At 42.2% G+C, this 16705-nt stretch overlaps 1 protein-coding gene across 2 annotated transcripts in view; it reads right to left on the reverse strand.

Moving 5' to 3' along the window:
* The window catches only part of PGGT-I (Prenyltransferase family protein), an 88023-nt gene that overhangs the window by 56645 nt on the left and 14673 nt on the right, over positions 1-16705 (reverse strand). For both annotated transcript variants that reach the window (XM_086492939.1, XM_086492938.1), the window contains exons 6-7: positions 2048-2124; positions 1824-1869 (exon numbers count right to left, since the gene is read on the reverse strand). In XM_086492939.1, the coding sequence (XP_086349065.1) occupies positions 1824-1869; positions 2048-2124 (123 nt within the window). The remainder of the gene's footprint in view (positions 1-1823; positions 1870-2047; positions 2125-16705) is intronic.

Consider the following 16705-nt stretch of genomic DNA (forward strand, 5'->3'; position numbering starts at 1 on the left):
CTCGTAATTAGAAGGCTGATGTCGAAGTGATTATGGAAGCCTTGGAACTTTTTGGCATTGCGGCTGGGCTTACAGTCAACTTTTGTAAATCGAAGCTTTTGCCTCTTCGTTCTTCTGATTGGCACAGTATGTTGTGGCCAGGTGAGATTCTTTCTCCAAACGTGATTACTAGGCATTTCGGTTATCGAATTGGATGGAATGTCACTCATTCTCAGAAAGTGGATTGGGTTATCCAGTGTTTGAATGCCAAACTGCACTATTGGAACTTATCCACTTGGCCATTACATGTTCGTCTCCGAATTGTTCAGAGCATTCTGTTGGCTTATGTTCAGCTCTTTTTGCCACTTTGCCACTGATGCATTGGCCTCATCATTGTCTTGATTTCTTATGTCGGACTGGGGTTGTTTTTCACAAACGGTTCTGGGTATTTGGCATTTTATCATCGACACTACAGCGTTTTGCGCTCTTCTTTATGTGGGTCAAATACTGGGCTTATTGGACCCTGTGGAGCCAGCGTAATGCTTGCATGTTTCATCATACTCATGCAAACCCGTTCCAACTCTTCAAGCTTTCCCTTAGGCAATCATTACGATTTGCTTTGGAAGTTGGTGATATCACCGCAGAGATACATCTGCTTTCCTATGATTGTTTCTAGCTATTCTGTACAGCTGAGTAGTTCTATGTTTTTCCCCTTGTACATTACCCTTTCGGTGGGTTTTCCTTGCTTTGAGGTTTCCCACTAGTAAATTAATCAAATAGATTTACAAAATAAAAATGTGTGTGTGTGTGTGTGAGTGTGTGTGTGTGTGTGTGTGTGTGTGTGTGTGTGTGTGTGTGTGTGTGTGTGTGTGTGTGTGTGTGAGAGAGAGAGAGAGAGAGCCCTTTGGTGCAAGTGTGAAGCACCTCTTGGTTGAAAATAGCTTTCAATGCTACTGTCTCTTTACCCTGAACCAGTTCTAAAGTCTCCCCCATACCCGAATGTAGAAAAGTTTTGGTCGGATCCAAATACAAAATGTGATCGGCAGCCCTCAGTGTCAAAAACCACCTCACGATCCCAAAATCCGGTTCTATCTCAGTTGATCGCTTGCCTCAAGTCCGCCCCAACGCCCATAAGTTTTGTTGACAAAGGAGCAAAAGGTCCAGCAGCAAACAATAAAATAGGAAATTGGTGATTTGAACCACTTCCCCCACACCCCCAATTTGAGTAATATCCCTATCCCACCCAATATGCATTTCTCTCAATTTCCCACAATTTTGCTCCTCAATCCTCTCGATTTTCCAACGTCCCGACTTTCCCCAATTCAGACTCCTCTCAACTTTACTCAATTACCCTAATCCCTAAGTCTCTTACCAACTATATTAATTTCCAAATCCCAGTTCTTCCAATTCCCCTAATTCCCGATTCTCCTTACTTGCAATTCTCTCCGATTCATAATTTCGCAAATTTGCAATTCCCCATCCTCTCGAATTTTCAATTTGGAAATCCAATTCCCAATTCTCCCATTTACCAAATCTCCTAATTCCTGATTCTGACAATTTTTCAAATTTTGAATTTAATCAACTCTGCCATTTTCTATTTCCCCCAATCTCCCCAATTTTACCTCCCAATTCACAAAATTGCCTATTCTCTTACTTGTTTGCCTAATTTTAGTCTCTTTCTCAATCTCCCCTCAATTTCCCCTGGTCCACAATTGTCTACCAGTAATTTTTAATGTTGATAAGCATCAATTCATGTCAACCTCAACAAATACAACAAACAATGCACAAAAATTTCAAGAAAAAGACGCACTTCTCAACAATTGGTAATTTTAAAGAGAAATTACCGTGAGATTCTTGACCAGGAACCAATCCAAAGCCGTTGTCATAAGACTGCATCAGAAATGGCTATAGCAGCTAAGAATGAAACCTTAAGATAGGCTTTGCTGTTGCACGAGTAGACTATAATTATTACACACAGCATTACTTAGCAAATCAGCCAGAGAACAACTCTTACATGCATATGCATGTGCTTTTGTTGGGAAAAACAAAAATGCAAGAAAAGGCACACCTGACAATCTAGGATGTATTTGCTTGCCTTTTGTGTGTCTACTCCTGCCCAATCATTGAGTATCACAGATATCGCAACTGCAAATCAAAGCAACACTCAGTATCTTCCAATTGAAACTTCTTGATGTGACCTCTAAGCCCCAACCCTTATCACCCCCAATTTATTTTGGAAAACAAAAATCTGACTTATGTACTCCCTGATATAAATCAACAAATTAAGATTACTTGCACTTAGCTACCCAAAACCTGAGAATATCTGAGTTTAAACATTTGTATTCCATAATTCCTTTACTGTAAGAACCTTTTATAAGAACCAGGTCATTTCATTTTAAGGTCATCCACATCAGCAAGTGTTTTCCATGGCATTGATTCATGAATGTTGTCCCATCTTAAAACAACTAGTTTTAAATTGCATTGCAGCGATGAGATTGCTTTTGTCAAGTTGTTACAATAAGCTTATTGATGGAAATTTCTGCAAATAAAGGGAGTTATTTCATTGTTAGAAGTTCCTTCAGCCATTTAAATGGTACAAGACATAAAAAGTGTCTCCAATTTCATGTGTATGTATGGCCGCATTTAGCAACAGCCTCACCCTGAATAAGATTTAAATGCTCACTGATGGCACATTTGTAGCTCAGAGGCAAGAGATGCGCATAAGGGGGGGGTGATAAAGCCCCTATGGCTCAATCAAGCAGAGTGAGCGAGGATCAGTGTTTGGGAAAAATGTGTCTCAGCTTAATATCGTGCCGTTTTCAATTTCAAAAACACCCGCTGAAGGCAAGGGGAAAGGAGAAATTCCACTCCTAAATAGAGAAAAATAATGTAAAATTTGAAAATATAACCCAAATTTCTAAAAATGTCCTCTTTGCAAGTTCAAGGGAAGGAAATTTGTATGTTTGGGAAAATGAATTTTCCCAAACAGCACCAGATGCAAGACAATCCTGACACGTTGCAGTAGCAAAGGGACACCACCAGAGCGCAATTGGACTCCATTAGTTCTTTACACCTCGAGAGTGGAGGTTATGAGACTCTGGCACGAGTTTTTGAGGCTTCAATCTCATTTGGATCCACACATAAGAATGGTCTAACTTCAGCATGTTTTGCAGGAGTGTATCATGGGGTGTCTGCTGTCACGAACGGAGGGTACAAATACAGCTTGATCGCTCTTTTGGAGGCCATAGAATAGAATGGGAGAGACTATCAACTGGCACGTACTACCTTGATGAGGTGCAATCCTCATAGTACTTTCTATGTATAGTTTTTGTTATGAACATGCGTTTAATTGTAGTCACGATGTTCTGATTGAAGGTACGTCAAGGCCTCCATTCTGCGGCTAGCATGGTCATGGTTATTGTTGTCATTCTGTTATGTTTATGATTATGAATATTGTTACGGTTGACTTATGGTTATCATTATATGGTCTTCATTTCCATTATGGTTGGCTTATGGTTGTTGTTTTGGCTATGTTTATTGCTATGGTTAGCTTATGGTTGTCATCTTGGCTATGTTTATGGTTATGGTTGGCATATAATTATGGTTTCTGAACGGTATTGATGTCATTTAGAATACACTACGGTAATGATTATGGTTATGGTTATGGTTATGGTTGACTTATGATTGTGCTTTCAACTAAGTTTATGGTTCTAGTTGGTGAAACGTCAGAGTATGGTTATGGTTTCCAAATGGTAACAAGTTATGGTCTTCAGATGGTCATCATTTCAATTTGCTATGGTTATGGTTAAGGTTAGGGTTGGCTTATGACCGTTGTTATGCTACGGTAATGATTATGGTTGGCGTATGGTTATGGTTTCCAAATGCTACGTTAATGGTTATGGCTGGCGTATGCTACAGTAATGATAATATTTATGGTTTCATAATGCTACATTAATGGCTTATGGATTTCAAAAGGCGGCAAGTTATGGTCTCTAGATTGTTGTCATTTCAAAGATGCTAAGGTTATGATTATGGAGCACGTTTGTTGATATAGGTTTAAATTATTCTTGTATGAGTTTTGTTACTACTAATGTTTGCTTGTTTTCAGCGGATCTGCCATCAACACACAACGCTTCATCTCAGATGGTGTACGGTTGCTTTTGCACTCTTCCTTGGGTCAAATAGCCTAGCTTTTGCTGCTGCAGTAACAAATACCATGCCATTCTACCCAAAATGAATTTATAGATTTGGTCGCCGCTACAGCCGTTGGGATATGCGCTGGTATGGGCATCCGTATGTATATGTGTTGATAAATGCCTTTGTATAAACTGTAGGGATATTGACGTTGATGCGAGCCATATCCTCGTAGTTTTTATTGGCACACACACCGACGCCTTGGATTTTTTTTGGCCCAGCTTGCCGATGCTGGTGTCCACGCAATGACTTGTAGTGGCTCTCCATCGTCTACCAGCTAAAAACCCAAGGTCTAGTTAAACATTGTCTTGTTTTGCACAATTATCCCAGCCTCGCAGTCACTAAAATGCAAATATTTGCAACCCAAATCACTTGCAAAGACTCTGTGTTTTGCTACTACAACAGCCTTTATTGTGACAAGCTACCCATGAGAATGGTCTCACGAAAATGTGCAAGGTTTGGTGGCCCCATTTCGTGCAGTATCGGGGTATATTGAGACTAAAGGCTCAAAGATGTCACAAGTGATGACGTGGCAAGCCCAACTGGAAAAGAAATGGTTGGGTGGACAAGAGGAACTGAAACCCGAGTAACTAAACCTAGAAAGTGTGGCCGAGAAGCCTAATCTGAAGGGGGATTGGGGATTTTTAATAATCCTAAATCCTACCCACCAGCCAAGGGGCCTAACCCTAAAAACTCAAAAGCTTGAACTCTAGGCTGCATCTCCGCAAATCACGCTCGACTGTTAGCGGAAATGTGTACAGCCTACCACGTCATCGCTGCAACGCAATTTTTGTTCGTGTGTTGCTATTGATTTCTCGCTTGGAGTGTCGAAGCCTGTAACAATGGTATCTGAGCTCAGAACGACTCTTCTTCTACAGAGGATTTGATCCCTTCCGCAGCAAACTTGGGTTCTCGCGGAGAATCTAATAGAGACGACACCCCTTTGTGGGGAGATGAACAAAAGCTAATACCCGGTGTAGGACTTGAAGAAACCAATGATAATTTAGGCAAATTTCCAACAGGGAATTTTGCAAGAGCGGGTGACACATGCCTGAAAAGATTGATGAAGTGCTGCCAAAATCCTAAATATGTGAAGCATCTGAGGAATTACCCGATTAATGAGATTCACTCGAGATGGCAAGAGGTCATTGATTCTCCTCTCAAGACGGTAAGGAACTTGAATGTCACGTGCACATCTAACCCAATGCGCATGTGGACAAGCTACTTTAGGTCTAGGGTTCAGGTCAGCTTAGGAAGTGTTCTGGCACCTTTGTAAGCCTGTGCGCAAGCCGTGCATGTCCAGGCACTTAGAGTAGTTGCATATCCTTTGGTTGCACACAACATGATCATCAGCATTACAGTCAGTACCCATCATGAGCATTTTTCAGTGCACATAACCCATTTTCCCTATTTTATCCATTTTTCACTCATTATTAATAAGTGATTTTGTTGGGAAACTGGGTAGGGCAAATTTGCTAAGCTCTACAAAAGAAACCTAGCGCTAGCACTTTCTGAAATATCTTTTGAGGGCACTACTAGTGGTAGCGGTAATTCCCCGATGACCGGCATAGGGAGAATTATGTGCTTCATCCATCACCTTCTGTCGTACGGGCTGAGATATTGCTTGTTGACGATAGAGCGTATTATCCCTAATGGAATAAGGTGGCCTTGAGTGACCAGCTTGAAGATCTGCCCAAATTGTTGCGAAGTCTGGATCTTGAGGATACATCTCACTGAGAGATTCTAGTTCCTCGTGATAAATTGTTGTCATTGCATTGATCTTTGGATGCCTAGAGAGAGCATATGCAACCGCATTCTTTGTTCCAGAAGTGTGTAAAATCTGAAAATGGAACATTGAAAGAAAGTTGGCCCATCTCATCTGCTTTTCTGATAACTTTCTCTGTGTGAGAAAGTAGGGAAGACTGATGATCTGTTTTGATTATAAAATCAGCTCCTAACATATAATGTTTCCAAATGAAAAGAGCATGAATTATTGCCATTAGCTCTCTCTCATAAATGGAAGCATGCAACTCTGCATCTTTAAGGTGCCGACTTTCGTAGGCTATGGCGTGACCCTCTTGGTTCAAAACTGCTCCTACACAATCTCCAGATGCATCGCAGTATACCTCGAAATGTTTACGAAGATCAGGGACAGTGAGAACAGGTCCGTGACTGAGTAGATACTTTAGCTTTTCAAAAGCTTGTTTTTATTCAAGCCCCCAATGGAATGGAATCCGCTTCTTTGTCAGATCATGGAGAGGACCTGCTATGGCGGCGAAGGATCGAATAAAACGCCGATAATAGGAACTGAGGCCGAGAAAACTTCGTACGTCATGTACTGCTTGAATCTTATCAAGGTCCATTCTCACCTGGTTGTGAGATACTATAAGGCCCAAGTAGTGAATTTCTTTTAAAAAGAACTCTCTTCTTAGCATTCACAAATAATTTGTGTTGCGTAATTCTTCAAACACTAGTACGAGATGCTTATAGTTTTCTTTTTCCATCTCTGAGAAGATTAAGACATCATCAAAGAAAACGCCAGTAAATCTTCTATATGAGTGAAAGATTCTATACATCATTCTGTTGAATGTGGCTAGTGCATTAGTGAGTCCAAAAGGCATCACTAAGAATTCATACAACCCTAAGGTTGTTGTAAATGAAGTCTTATGCACATCCTGAGGAGCTATGCGGATTTGATGATACCCGCTCTTCAAGTCTATACGACTTAAGACACTTGCTCCTTGTAGCTTATCAAGAATGTCATCAATCCGAAGAATTGGGAATCGATTCTTGATTGTGATCTTATTTAAAGAGCTTTAGTCTATGCACATGCGGAATGTGCCATCCTTTTTTTGTACTAGCAAGACAGGTGAACAATATGGAGAAGCACTAGGCCTTATTAGACCCTTCTCCAAAAGTTCGTTGACATGTTTGAGGATTTTCTCTTGCTGCATTAGACTAACTCGATAAGGGGGCTGATTTGGAGGAGAAATTCTTGGGATCAAATCAATCATATGATCCTCAGGTCAAGAAGGTGGGAGTTCATTTGGAAGTTCGTATGCAAAACAATCTTTAAACCTTTCTAGTAATCTAAGTCTTTTTTGCTCTAAAGAGGAAGAAAGTTGTGAAGCAGACACATCTCTCTCTCTTGCAAAAATCAACTACGTTGAAACACTTTTTCATTACTTTTTTGATTGCAATGTGATTGGCGATGGGGATACGCCAATCATCTGCATCCGCAAGTACAAGATATTCCTTTCCTTTATGATCAAAGGATAAAGTTTTCTGAACATAGTCAGGAATGGGATACATCTTGTAGTGCCAAGGCATTCCCAAGATGACATCGCACCCTTCAAGTGAAGCTAGTAAGAAAGACTCGATCTTTGTAGTTGTCGACCTTTAAATTCAGCTTCCCTATGATTGGAGTAGAACTAAAGTTCTGGCCTTTGAAAGCAGATTGTGCTTAAATAGAAACTCCAAAACGGTTGGGCTGTAAATTCAAGTCATCGGCTAGCTTTGTAGAGATAAAATTGTTTGTACTGCTAGGATCAAACAGAATAAGAGCGCGTTGGTTGTGCTTGAATAGAAACTCCAAAACGGTTGGGCTGTAAATTCAGGTCATCGGCTAGCTTTGTAGAGATTAAATTGTCTGTACTGCTAGGATCAAACAGAATAAGAGCGTGTTGGTTGTTGATGCTACCCCATGCTTTGAGAAGAGCTCTTTCTTTTCCATCCTTGGTTATATTCCCTTGTACATCTGGGACTGCATTGGAAGAGGGTGGTTGCGGGATTTTGGTAGGGCAATCACCCTTCATATGTCCAATTTGTCCACACTTTAAGCATCTTCCTTCGCTGATGTAGGTTCTCAATTCAGCGAGAGAGATATTTCCCTTTCTTGGGCTGATTTGGCTTTGCTTCTGCATCGAGGCGGTTCGTTTCTTCTTTTGAGAAGAAGAAGTAGAGGTAGGCTGTTCATGAAGAGCCTTCTGCTTGGCATGATAGGTGCTTTGCTCCATCTTCCTGGGAGTACCCTTGTCATGTATTCCATCAGCTATGCGAGCTGATTCCATGAGTATCTGCAACTTACCTCGAGGGTAAAGCTTCATAGCCTTTTGCAAGGCTTCATGCAATCCTGCTTCAAACTTGCGCATCTTCTTTGAATCTTCAATCTTCTTGAATGGAGTGACTTTCAAGAGAACGTCCCAAAACCTATCCACATAGCGTGGAACAGTTTCGTTCTCTGACTGTGAGATTCGATCCAAGGTTGCATCCGTACATTACGGTACAACCGTATGGTACGGTTCCGTACGTACGGATAGGTAGTGTACATGGGTTTTTTTTTTTTTTTTGTAAGGGACATCTTGCCATTAGTATCTAGATTTTAGACGTATTCAATCGAATACAGAATGGGAAAATAGTAACGGGATATTCCATTCGGGATGGCTACTTGATGAAGAAAACGTTGTTGTGCGTTACACAGCCGTTGAGATTGTTTTTAGGAACCAAATTGAAGCAGTATCTAAGAAGTAGTATCTATGTCTAGACTCTATGTAGTTCCTAGTATGTATAAGCTGAAAAAGACTAAAGTCACTATTCTTTTTGTTGTTACAAATGTTACGTACTGGTCACGTACCTTAAAGGCCGATCCGTACAGAAGTACGTACCTTACGTACTGATTACGTACCGTACACTCCGTACCTTTCCACCTTGATTCGATCCCATTCTTTCTTTACTTCTTCCTCATAGTCTGGAGGAAGGAACTATGCGTAAAACTCCTTCTTGAAAGGAGTCAAATCTTGGGATTTGCGTTTTTCTAGGATAAGGGTTAACCAACAACTGCTGGCGGTGCTTTTCAAGTACATGCTGACATGGCGAAGCTTGGATTTTTCTTTAAAGTTCCCTTCTACAAATGCAACTTCAAATTGGTGGATGAAAGCCAAAGCTTTGTCATTATCACGCCGTCCATTGTAAGTGTCGAATTTTATGTCTTTGTCACCTGATTTGAATGTTTTCTGCTTGTGGTGCTTCCTCTTATGGTGCTTCCTCTTATGGTGCTCCTTCTTTCTATGCTTCGACTCCTTGTGGACAAGAGTCCTTTCCCTTGAATGCACTTCTTGCTGCGACGGATCGTCAAGAAACATGGCTTCTGGAGCGACTGTGTCATCCAGATTCCTCATGGAAGAAAACTAAGGAGAATCAAGAGGATCTTGCTCTTGAACCTTTAGATTAAACCGCACATGACGTTCTAGAGGTTTCCTCTGCCTCTCGTGCATGCGGGAAGTTCCAATTAAAGGTTCTTTCTTTGGTTCTTGCGTCTTTGGGTTCTGTAGGATTTCTCTCGACCCCATCAGCACTTTCTCCTTCCCTTTCTCAAGAGTATGGAGAATCTTTTGGACTTCTGGATGGGGGAGAGCTTTTTGCAACTCTGCCACCTGCTGTTGAAGGAGAGAGAACTCTATCTCGCGTCCTCCCATTTTTGTAGTCTGCCAAGAGTCGTCAATCCCTTAAGAAAGAGAGAGATGACCTTGCTCTGATAGCACTATCACAAAACTACGGAAGCGTAAACTGACTTTTAATTGTATTTCAAATACTCAAGAGAATTAGAGAGAGAGAGAGAGAGAGTGAGAGTGAGAGGGTTAGTTTGCATTGGTAAGTGTGCCACTTGGCACACTTACTTAATAACTTAAAAACCCTTCAACTTTCATTTTTAAAAGTTCACAAACTATTAATGAAACGTGCAAATTGAACCACAACTGCACACATAGATGCAACCAATGAAATGTTAGCTGCTCCCTAGCACAATGCCGTACCGGCACTGCTCTGGCATTACCTATTCGCACTTGTCCGGCCATTTGGTCCAGCACAAACCATTTAAAATACTTTAATTGACTTATCCTAAGGCTGTAAAAATAATTTAAGCCCTAGGGTTACTGTTGTTCTAAGGACCCCATCTCATTCTTGAGCTTGCACTAGCACGCGTAATTTCTGAGCCTGAAATCTCAGGCTACTATCTACCCCTTCATTGAAGACCCCATTTCCCAATCACTAGGGCTTCACGGTATTTTCTACTAGGGTCTCGCTGAGGTGCTCTGGCCCAAACTTGGGCGCACCTGAGGCCCCAGAACTGCTATATCTATTCTCATGTGCACACAACTAATTAGATAATTCCTTTCTCATAAATAAATAAATTATTTACAAAGTCTGACATAGTTACACAAGGATACATCTCCACGAAGTGCCCTAAAAAGGCACAGAAAGATCAAGATGAAGAAAGGCCAGAGAGTTCAAAAGCAGCTGAGGAACGTGGACGGAAAGGCAAGATGAAAGCAGCACTGGTTCCCGATTGCATCGGTATTGACCCAAGCACGATTGATGAGAGTACAAAACTTTGCCGAGCTTGGGGCTTCCAGATTGTCCATGTGCAGGGACAGAAGAACTTGGTGGCGGATGCTTTGTCTCGGAAGCCGTTGGTTCTGACTATTTCCACGATACATCATAGGAGCTTCGAGGGTATCATTGATCAGTATGCCACAGATACAGATTTTGCAGATATTTTCACTCGGATACAAAATGCGGAGGTAGTAGCGGGATATTTCATTTGGGATGGCTACTTGATGAAGAAAACGATGTTGTGCATTACACAACCGTTAAGGGAAAAGGTTCTAACCGAATGCCACTGTCCACCTTTTACGGGTCACGGCGGCATTGCTACCACCTTGAAAGGTGTGGAGAGATACTTCTTTTGGCCGGGACTCAAGAAGGACGTGGACGATTGTGTACGCAGTTGCTTGGTATGCTAGAAGGTCAAGTTTGACAAGCATAAAGCATAGGGATTGTTATAGCCTTTACCCATACCCACCCGCCCCTGGGAAAGTATTGCACTGAATTTCATTTTTGATCTCCAGAGAATACAGAGTGGTCACAATGGTATCTGGACTGTTATTGACAAATTTAGCAAGCAAGCTCATTTCATTCCAGTGAAGAAAACAGTCAAGCCGGATCACTTAGCGAGACTGTTTGTGGCCCGAATCTTTAGATTACATGGCATGCCTAAAACGATTGTCTCCGACAGAGACCCCAAATTCATGAGTTTGTTTTGGAAGGCTATTTGGGAGAACATTGACACGCGGTTGCAGTTCTCGTCATCGTTCCACCCGCAGACTAACATGCAATCAGAGATTGCTAATTTAGAGGTGCTAGATTTATTGAAGTCTTACATCTCAGATCAGAAGACTCAATGAGAAAAGTATTTACCTTTGGTGGAATTTGCCTACAATAACACGATACACTCTTCGACGGGGAAGGCGCCATTTGAGATTATTGAAGGTGCTACGAAGGTTCCACCCTTCCGAAGCACGAAAGATAAGATTTTTGAAGCCGACGAGTACATGCAGGACTTGGACACGACTTTTGCCAAGGTCCAGGAGGCTTTGCAGAAATCTCAAGAAAGACACAAAAAGGCAGCAGATCGACATCGTCGCGACTTGAAATTAAAGGAGAACGATTGGGTGCTCTTACGTTTTAAGAAGGCACGCCTAGGAAAGAAAGAGGGAAAGGAGAGGCTTTTTCCAAGGCTTAGCATGAGATACTATGGACCTTTCCAGATTTTAACAAAGATAAATGATGTCTCCTTTCGATTGAAGCTGCCCGATACTTGGAGGATACACAATGCTTTTCATGTGAGTCTCCGAAGCCTTTTAAAGGTGATGTGCCCGATGATGGGGAGCTTGATGAGCAACCCGAAGTGGAGGAAAACGAGGAGATACTCGTTCCAGAACAGATTTTGGCACATAAAGAAAGAAAGGTAAAAGGTAAAATGATAAGGCGGTTCTTGGTTAAATTCAAGAACTATCCTGCATTAGATGCGAAGTGGATGGAGCAGGAGGACCTAGCAAATACTCCTCAGATTGTGAACCTTTACCTTGAAGCTTTGGTTTAGCATAGTCTATTCCAAAATTGAACCCCAAACTCAGCTGGGCGGAATTTGGTGCGGTGGATATGCACAAGAGGGGAGTCGCTCCACTCCTTTGTCAACAGATTGCCCTGATTTTGATACTAAAGTCATTGATGTCTCTTTTGAGTTTCAGGGATATTGTGAGGTGACAGTATTTTGCTGTATGACTTTATGAACTGGAATTCCCGATAATATGATACTGATTTGTTCTTGACTTGTCTAAGTGCAAGAACTGATAGACGAAATGACTGCAGCATTTCGGCCTGAAAGATCTCGATAGACGTGATTGCAATAAGGATTAGTTAATCGCCCATCTATGAGGTCCCAAGTGGATCTAGATGCGATTGCTAAATTCGTTGTCGATTAATCATGGTCTGAGATCCGAATGAATTTTTGAATGTGATTTGTCATGTGATATCCTGTGATATCAAGTGATGTCCTTTGATGTGACTGTCGATTGCTACATGTGCTAGATGTGTGTTCCTAGTGCGTCGGTACTACAGTCGGTGTCTGCGAAGACAATTTATGGCCTCTATCTGTTTTGCAGGTGTAATCGAGGGCGATTACAATGCTTTCAAGAGGGGGAAATGTCACAAATCAGTGACATGGCAGCCAGCAAATACACGCACACTTTCTCTCTGGCAAGCAATCCCGGAAAAACGTGTGGCAGTGCTGACGAGGCAGTAGTGTACGGACCCCCGCATTTCACGACGCGAATCACGGCAACTTACGGACAGTTTTTCTGCGCAAAAAGCTGGGCAGAATTTTGCATAGGCTGATTTTCCTACGCTGAGAAGCTTTTTGGAGTTGCTTTAATTAAGCAAGGCTTATGAGAGTAACTGCTTTATTTTTTGAAAGGCTTTTCAGAGAGAGCTTTTGGGGCTCTGTTTTTGGCATCCCTTGTAAACCTTTATAAGTGTGGCTTGGGCTCCCACTTCTCAGAGCATCTCGACACAGAGTCTGAGAGTGAGACCCTCCCAATCCCTTGTACTTTGTTTAATACAAAAAGAAATACCGAAAGGGGCGCAAGTCTTTGGGGCCAATATCTCTAGGCACGGAACTCCGCCGGGCCGTGTCGAATCAATTGTGAATTGTGAACTGTTTTGAAGTGAATCTCTGCTGTGTTGCGGTAGAATCTTGACTTGGAGTGTCCAGATTGATTGCACGCGGCCCAAAGAAGCAATCATTGCAGACCTCATGAAGTTCAAGTATCGCACGACCCACGCATCAGAGTGGGCCGGCGAAGAGTCCTTCCCAGGATTCCAGACGTTGTTGGCACTCTCCCTCGACGCCATACAACTCGGTACCAATACCTCACTTTAAAAAGGAGGGGATGTCACGTGCACCATTAACCTATGTACATGTGGACAAGCTACTTCACGTGTAGGGTTCACGTCAGCTTAGGAAGTATTCTGGCACCTTTGTGAGCCAGTGCGCAGGTCATGCATGTCCAGGCACTAGTTGCACACAGCATGATCATGAGCATTACAGTCAGTACCCATCATGAGCATTTTTCAGTGCACATTTTCCCTATGTTATCCATTTTTCACTTGTTATTAATAAGAGAGTTTGTTGGGAAACTGGGTAGGGCAAATTTGCTAAGCTCTATAAAAGAAACCTAGCACTAGCACTTTCTGGCAAAGGAGGCAATAGAAGTTCACCAACTTACAATGACCCTTCTTGTTAGATTTACAACACTCTGCTACTTCACACGTCTAAGGCATACTTGTACGGCTAGTATGTCTCCGGGCTGGCCACCCATAGCGGTTTCTCCTAGTCCAGCCGCTCGAGTTTGGGGCCGGCCCCAAACTTTTGTCCGGGCGCCCACATATATTTCCATATATCATTTTTCTGTTGGGTAGTGGGGATTTTCATCAGGGCTTGCCCTACCTCCCCTTGGGCACCTATTTATAGGGCCAGGGGGGTACCCACTTCCATCGTCTGATTGTATTGAGGTTCTCTTGCTTTAATAGTCAGTGGGGGGTTGCGTTTGTGATCTCTCTCTCTCTCTCTCTCTCTCTCTCTCTCTCTCTCTCTCTCTCTCTCTCTCTCTCTCACACACACACACACACACACACACACACACACACACACACACACAGCCGTTTTTTGACCTAGTAGACAGCAGTTCACTCTTTTGACCATAACTTGCTCATCCGAACTCCGATTTAGGTGATCTATAGCCTCAATCGAAGAGCACGAAGCCCTCTACGCATTGATGTAAAGACAGAATTTTTCTGTGTAATGGAAGGCTTTGCTGTAACAGCATTTCAGAACTGAAAAAACTGTCAAAACTTTGCGTTTTTGTTGCCGACTTGAAGGCAATGTCAGACAAAACTCGCAAGGGTGGAAAAGCCACACTCGCCATGGAGAATGATGCAAAATCTCCAAGGAATTTGGATGCTAATCCAACCACATCGTCTACAACAACGGAAGCAATGATCATGGCTTACTTGATCTCGTTACAAGAAACCGTCAACAAGCAAGGTGAAGAGTTGCGCGCACTTGAAATGGAAAATGGTACTTTAAGAGTTCTCGTTGTGGAGAATGAGCACCTCAAGAAGGTTCTTGAAATGCAAACAACGCGCTTGATGCATCTTGAGAATGAAGTTCAAGAATGTAAACGCTCTCTTGTGGACATGAATGTAGTGAAAGAGCGCTTGAGCAAAGTTGAGAGTGATCATGTATTGAAAGAGGAAACGATAGATACAATACGACATGATGTATGTGAGATGAGAAATGCATCCAAATCATGGGCTGATATATGTAAGGATAATGTGGTTTCTACATCTCCTATCACGCAAGCCGTTGTCCAAGCAAAGAATGTAGAGAATGTGGACACTCAAGAATTGCAAGAACGACAAAAACGCTCAAAGAACATCGTCATTCGTGGAATCAAGGAGGAAAGCATGGAAACACCCCAATCTCTTGCGGTTGCTATTGAAGAGTTTTTTGCTACACACTTTGGCATGTCAGGAATCATGGCTTATGGTGCACATCGAGTTGGAAAACAAGGAGTCCCTCGCTCGGGAGAAAGACCTATTGTATGTACCATGGCTGATGAGGTAAAGAGAAAGATCATCCTTGACAATGGTTGGATCTACCTCAAAGGAACGGGTTGTAATGTATATGAGGATCGCACTCTTATGCAACAAAATGTACGTCGCAAAGCATACGAGGAAAGAAGCAAGAAGGTTAAGGTATCATCTCAAGAAGAAAAGGCACTTGAGGAGGATGCAAGTCCACCCAACAAATAGGGACACATGATCTATGAGACCAACTCACGCTTGCGAATAAGCTTTTGGAATTGTAACGGGTATCCATGGAATGCGGGAATTGGCATTGATGAGCTTACCAATGACTCCGATGTGATACTTCTTGTCGAAACATGGGAGCATGATGCGCAACGAATTCTTGGATTTGACAAATACGATGTACATTCTTTGATGTGGGCCAAAAATGCAAAGCAACGAAGAGGCCAAGGAGGCATAGCATGTATGACCAAAAAGGGTTTGAAAGATGTTTCCATTGTCAAAGAAGATAAGTATAAACGCTACTTATGGCTGAAAATCAGCCCACCAAATGGTCAAGTCATGTTTGTGGCCGGCTGCTACATTCCTCACTATGACTCCAACTTTTATGCTCGCTTGAATATGGATAGAGATCAGCCCTTTGTTGAACTAGAGGAAGACATTGCTTATTACAAGGATCAAGGTGAAGTCATTGTTTTTGGAGACATGAATGCTCGCACAAATATGTTACAACACGACACACAACCAGTCGACATGCCGCATGTATCAAGAAGAGTGGATGACTCATACATGTATAATCGAAGTTCTAATGATGCAAAAGAAGTGGATCACTATGGAAAGTCACTTCTACATATGTGCAATAGTACCGGAATGCTCATTGCAAATGGTGTATCTCTATGGCAAGGCACCAATGACTTTACATGTAGAAAGCACAATGGTGCTAGCGTGATTGACTATATGTTGTTCTCAGAAGCCACTCTAGAATGCATACAAAGCTTTACACTTGGTGAATGGAATCCGGAATCGGATCATAGGATGTTATGTATTGACCTCAAGTGTGGTAAACGGCCCGAGCATGTAGCCTCCAATCATGATGTGAATCATTTGTACCTACGTCTAGACTTCAAACGAGCACTTATATATGCTGATATGGTGGACCAAATGTTAAGCATGATAGAGCATCAAGGGAGCCCAACATTAGAATGCAAGTGGAAAGTTTTCAAAGAAGTAATTTTCTCTTGTGCGAAGGAATGCTTTTCGGCGAAACACATGTCTTGCAAAAGGTCTAAGAAGGGTAGCACCAAGAAGAAATGGTTTGACATGGAATGTAGTCAAGCCCGAAAACACTTGCTAAGATTGGATGCAATCAAAGACAAGGAAGTTTACTTGGAATGTTCACACACATACAAAGCACTTGTTCAAAAGAAGAGGAGAAGGTGGGAAGTCGAAAAACAACTTCTTTTAGCACAAGAGAAAGCACATGCATGTGGCAAGTTTTGGCAAAATCTAAAAGGCAAGCGCGTTGAGAGCTTTGGTGACTTGACTC

The sequence above is a fragment of the Adiantum capillus-veneris genome, chromosome 20, assembly GCF_014529385.1.
Source record: "Adiantum capillus-veneris isolate H3 chromosome 20, ASM1452938v2, whole genome shotgun sequence".
NCBI classification, from domain to species: Eukaryota; Viridiplantae; Streptophyta; class Polypodiopsida; order Polypodiales; family Pteridaceae; genus Adiantum; species Adiantum capillus-veneris.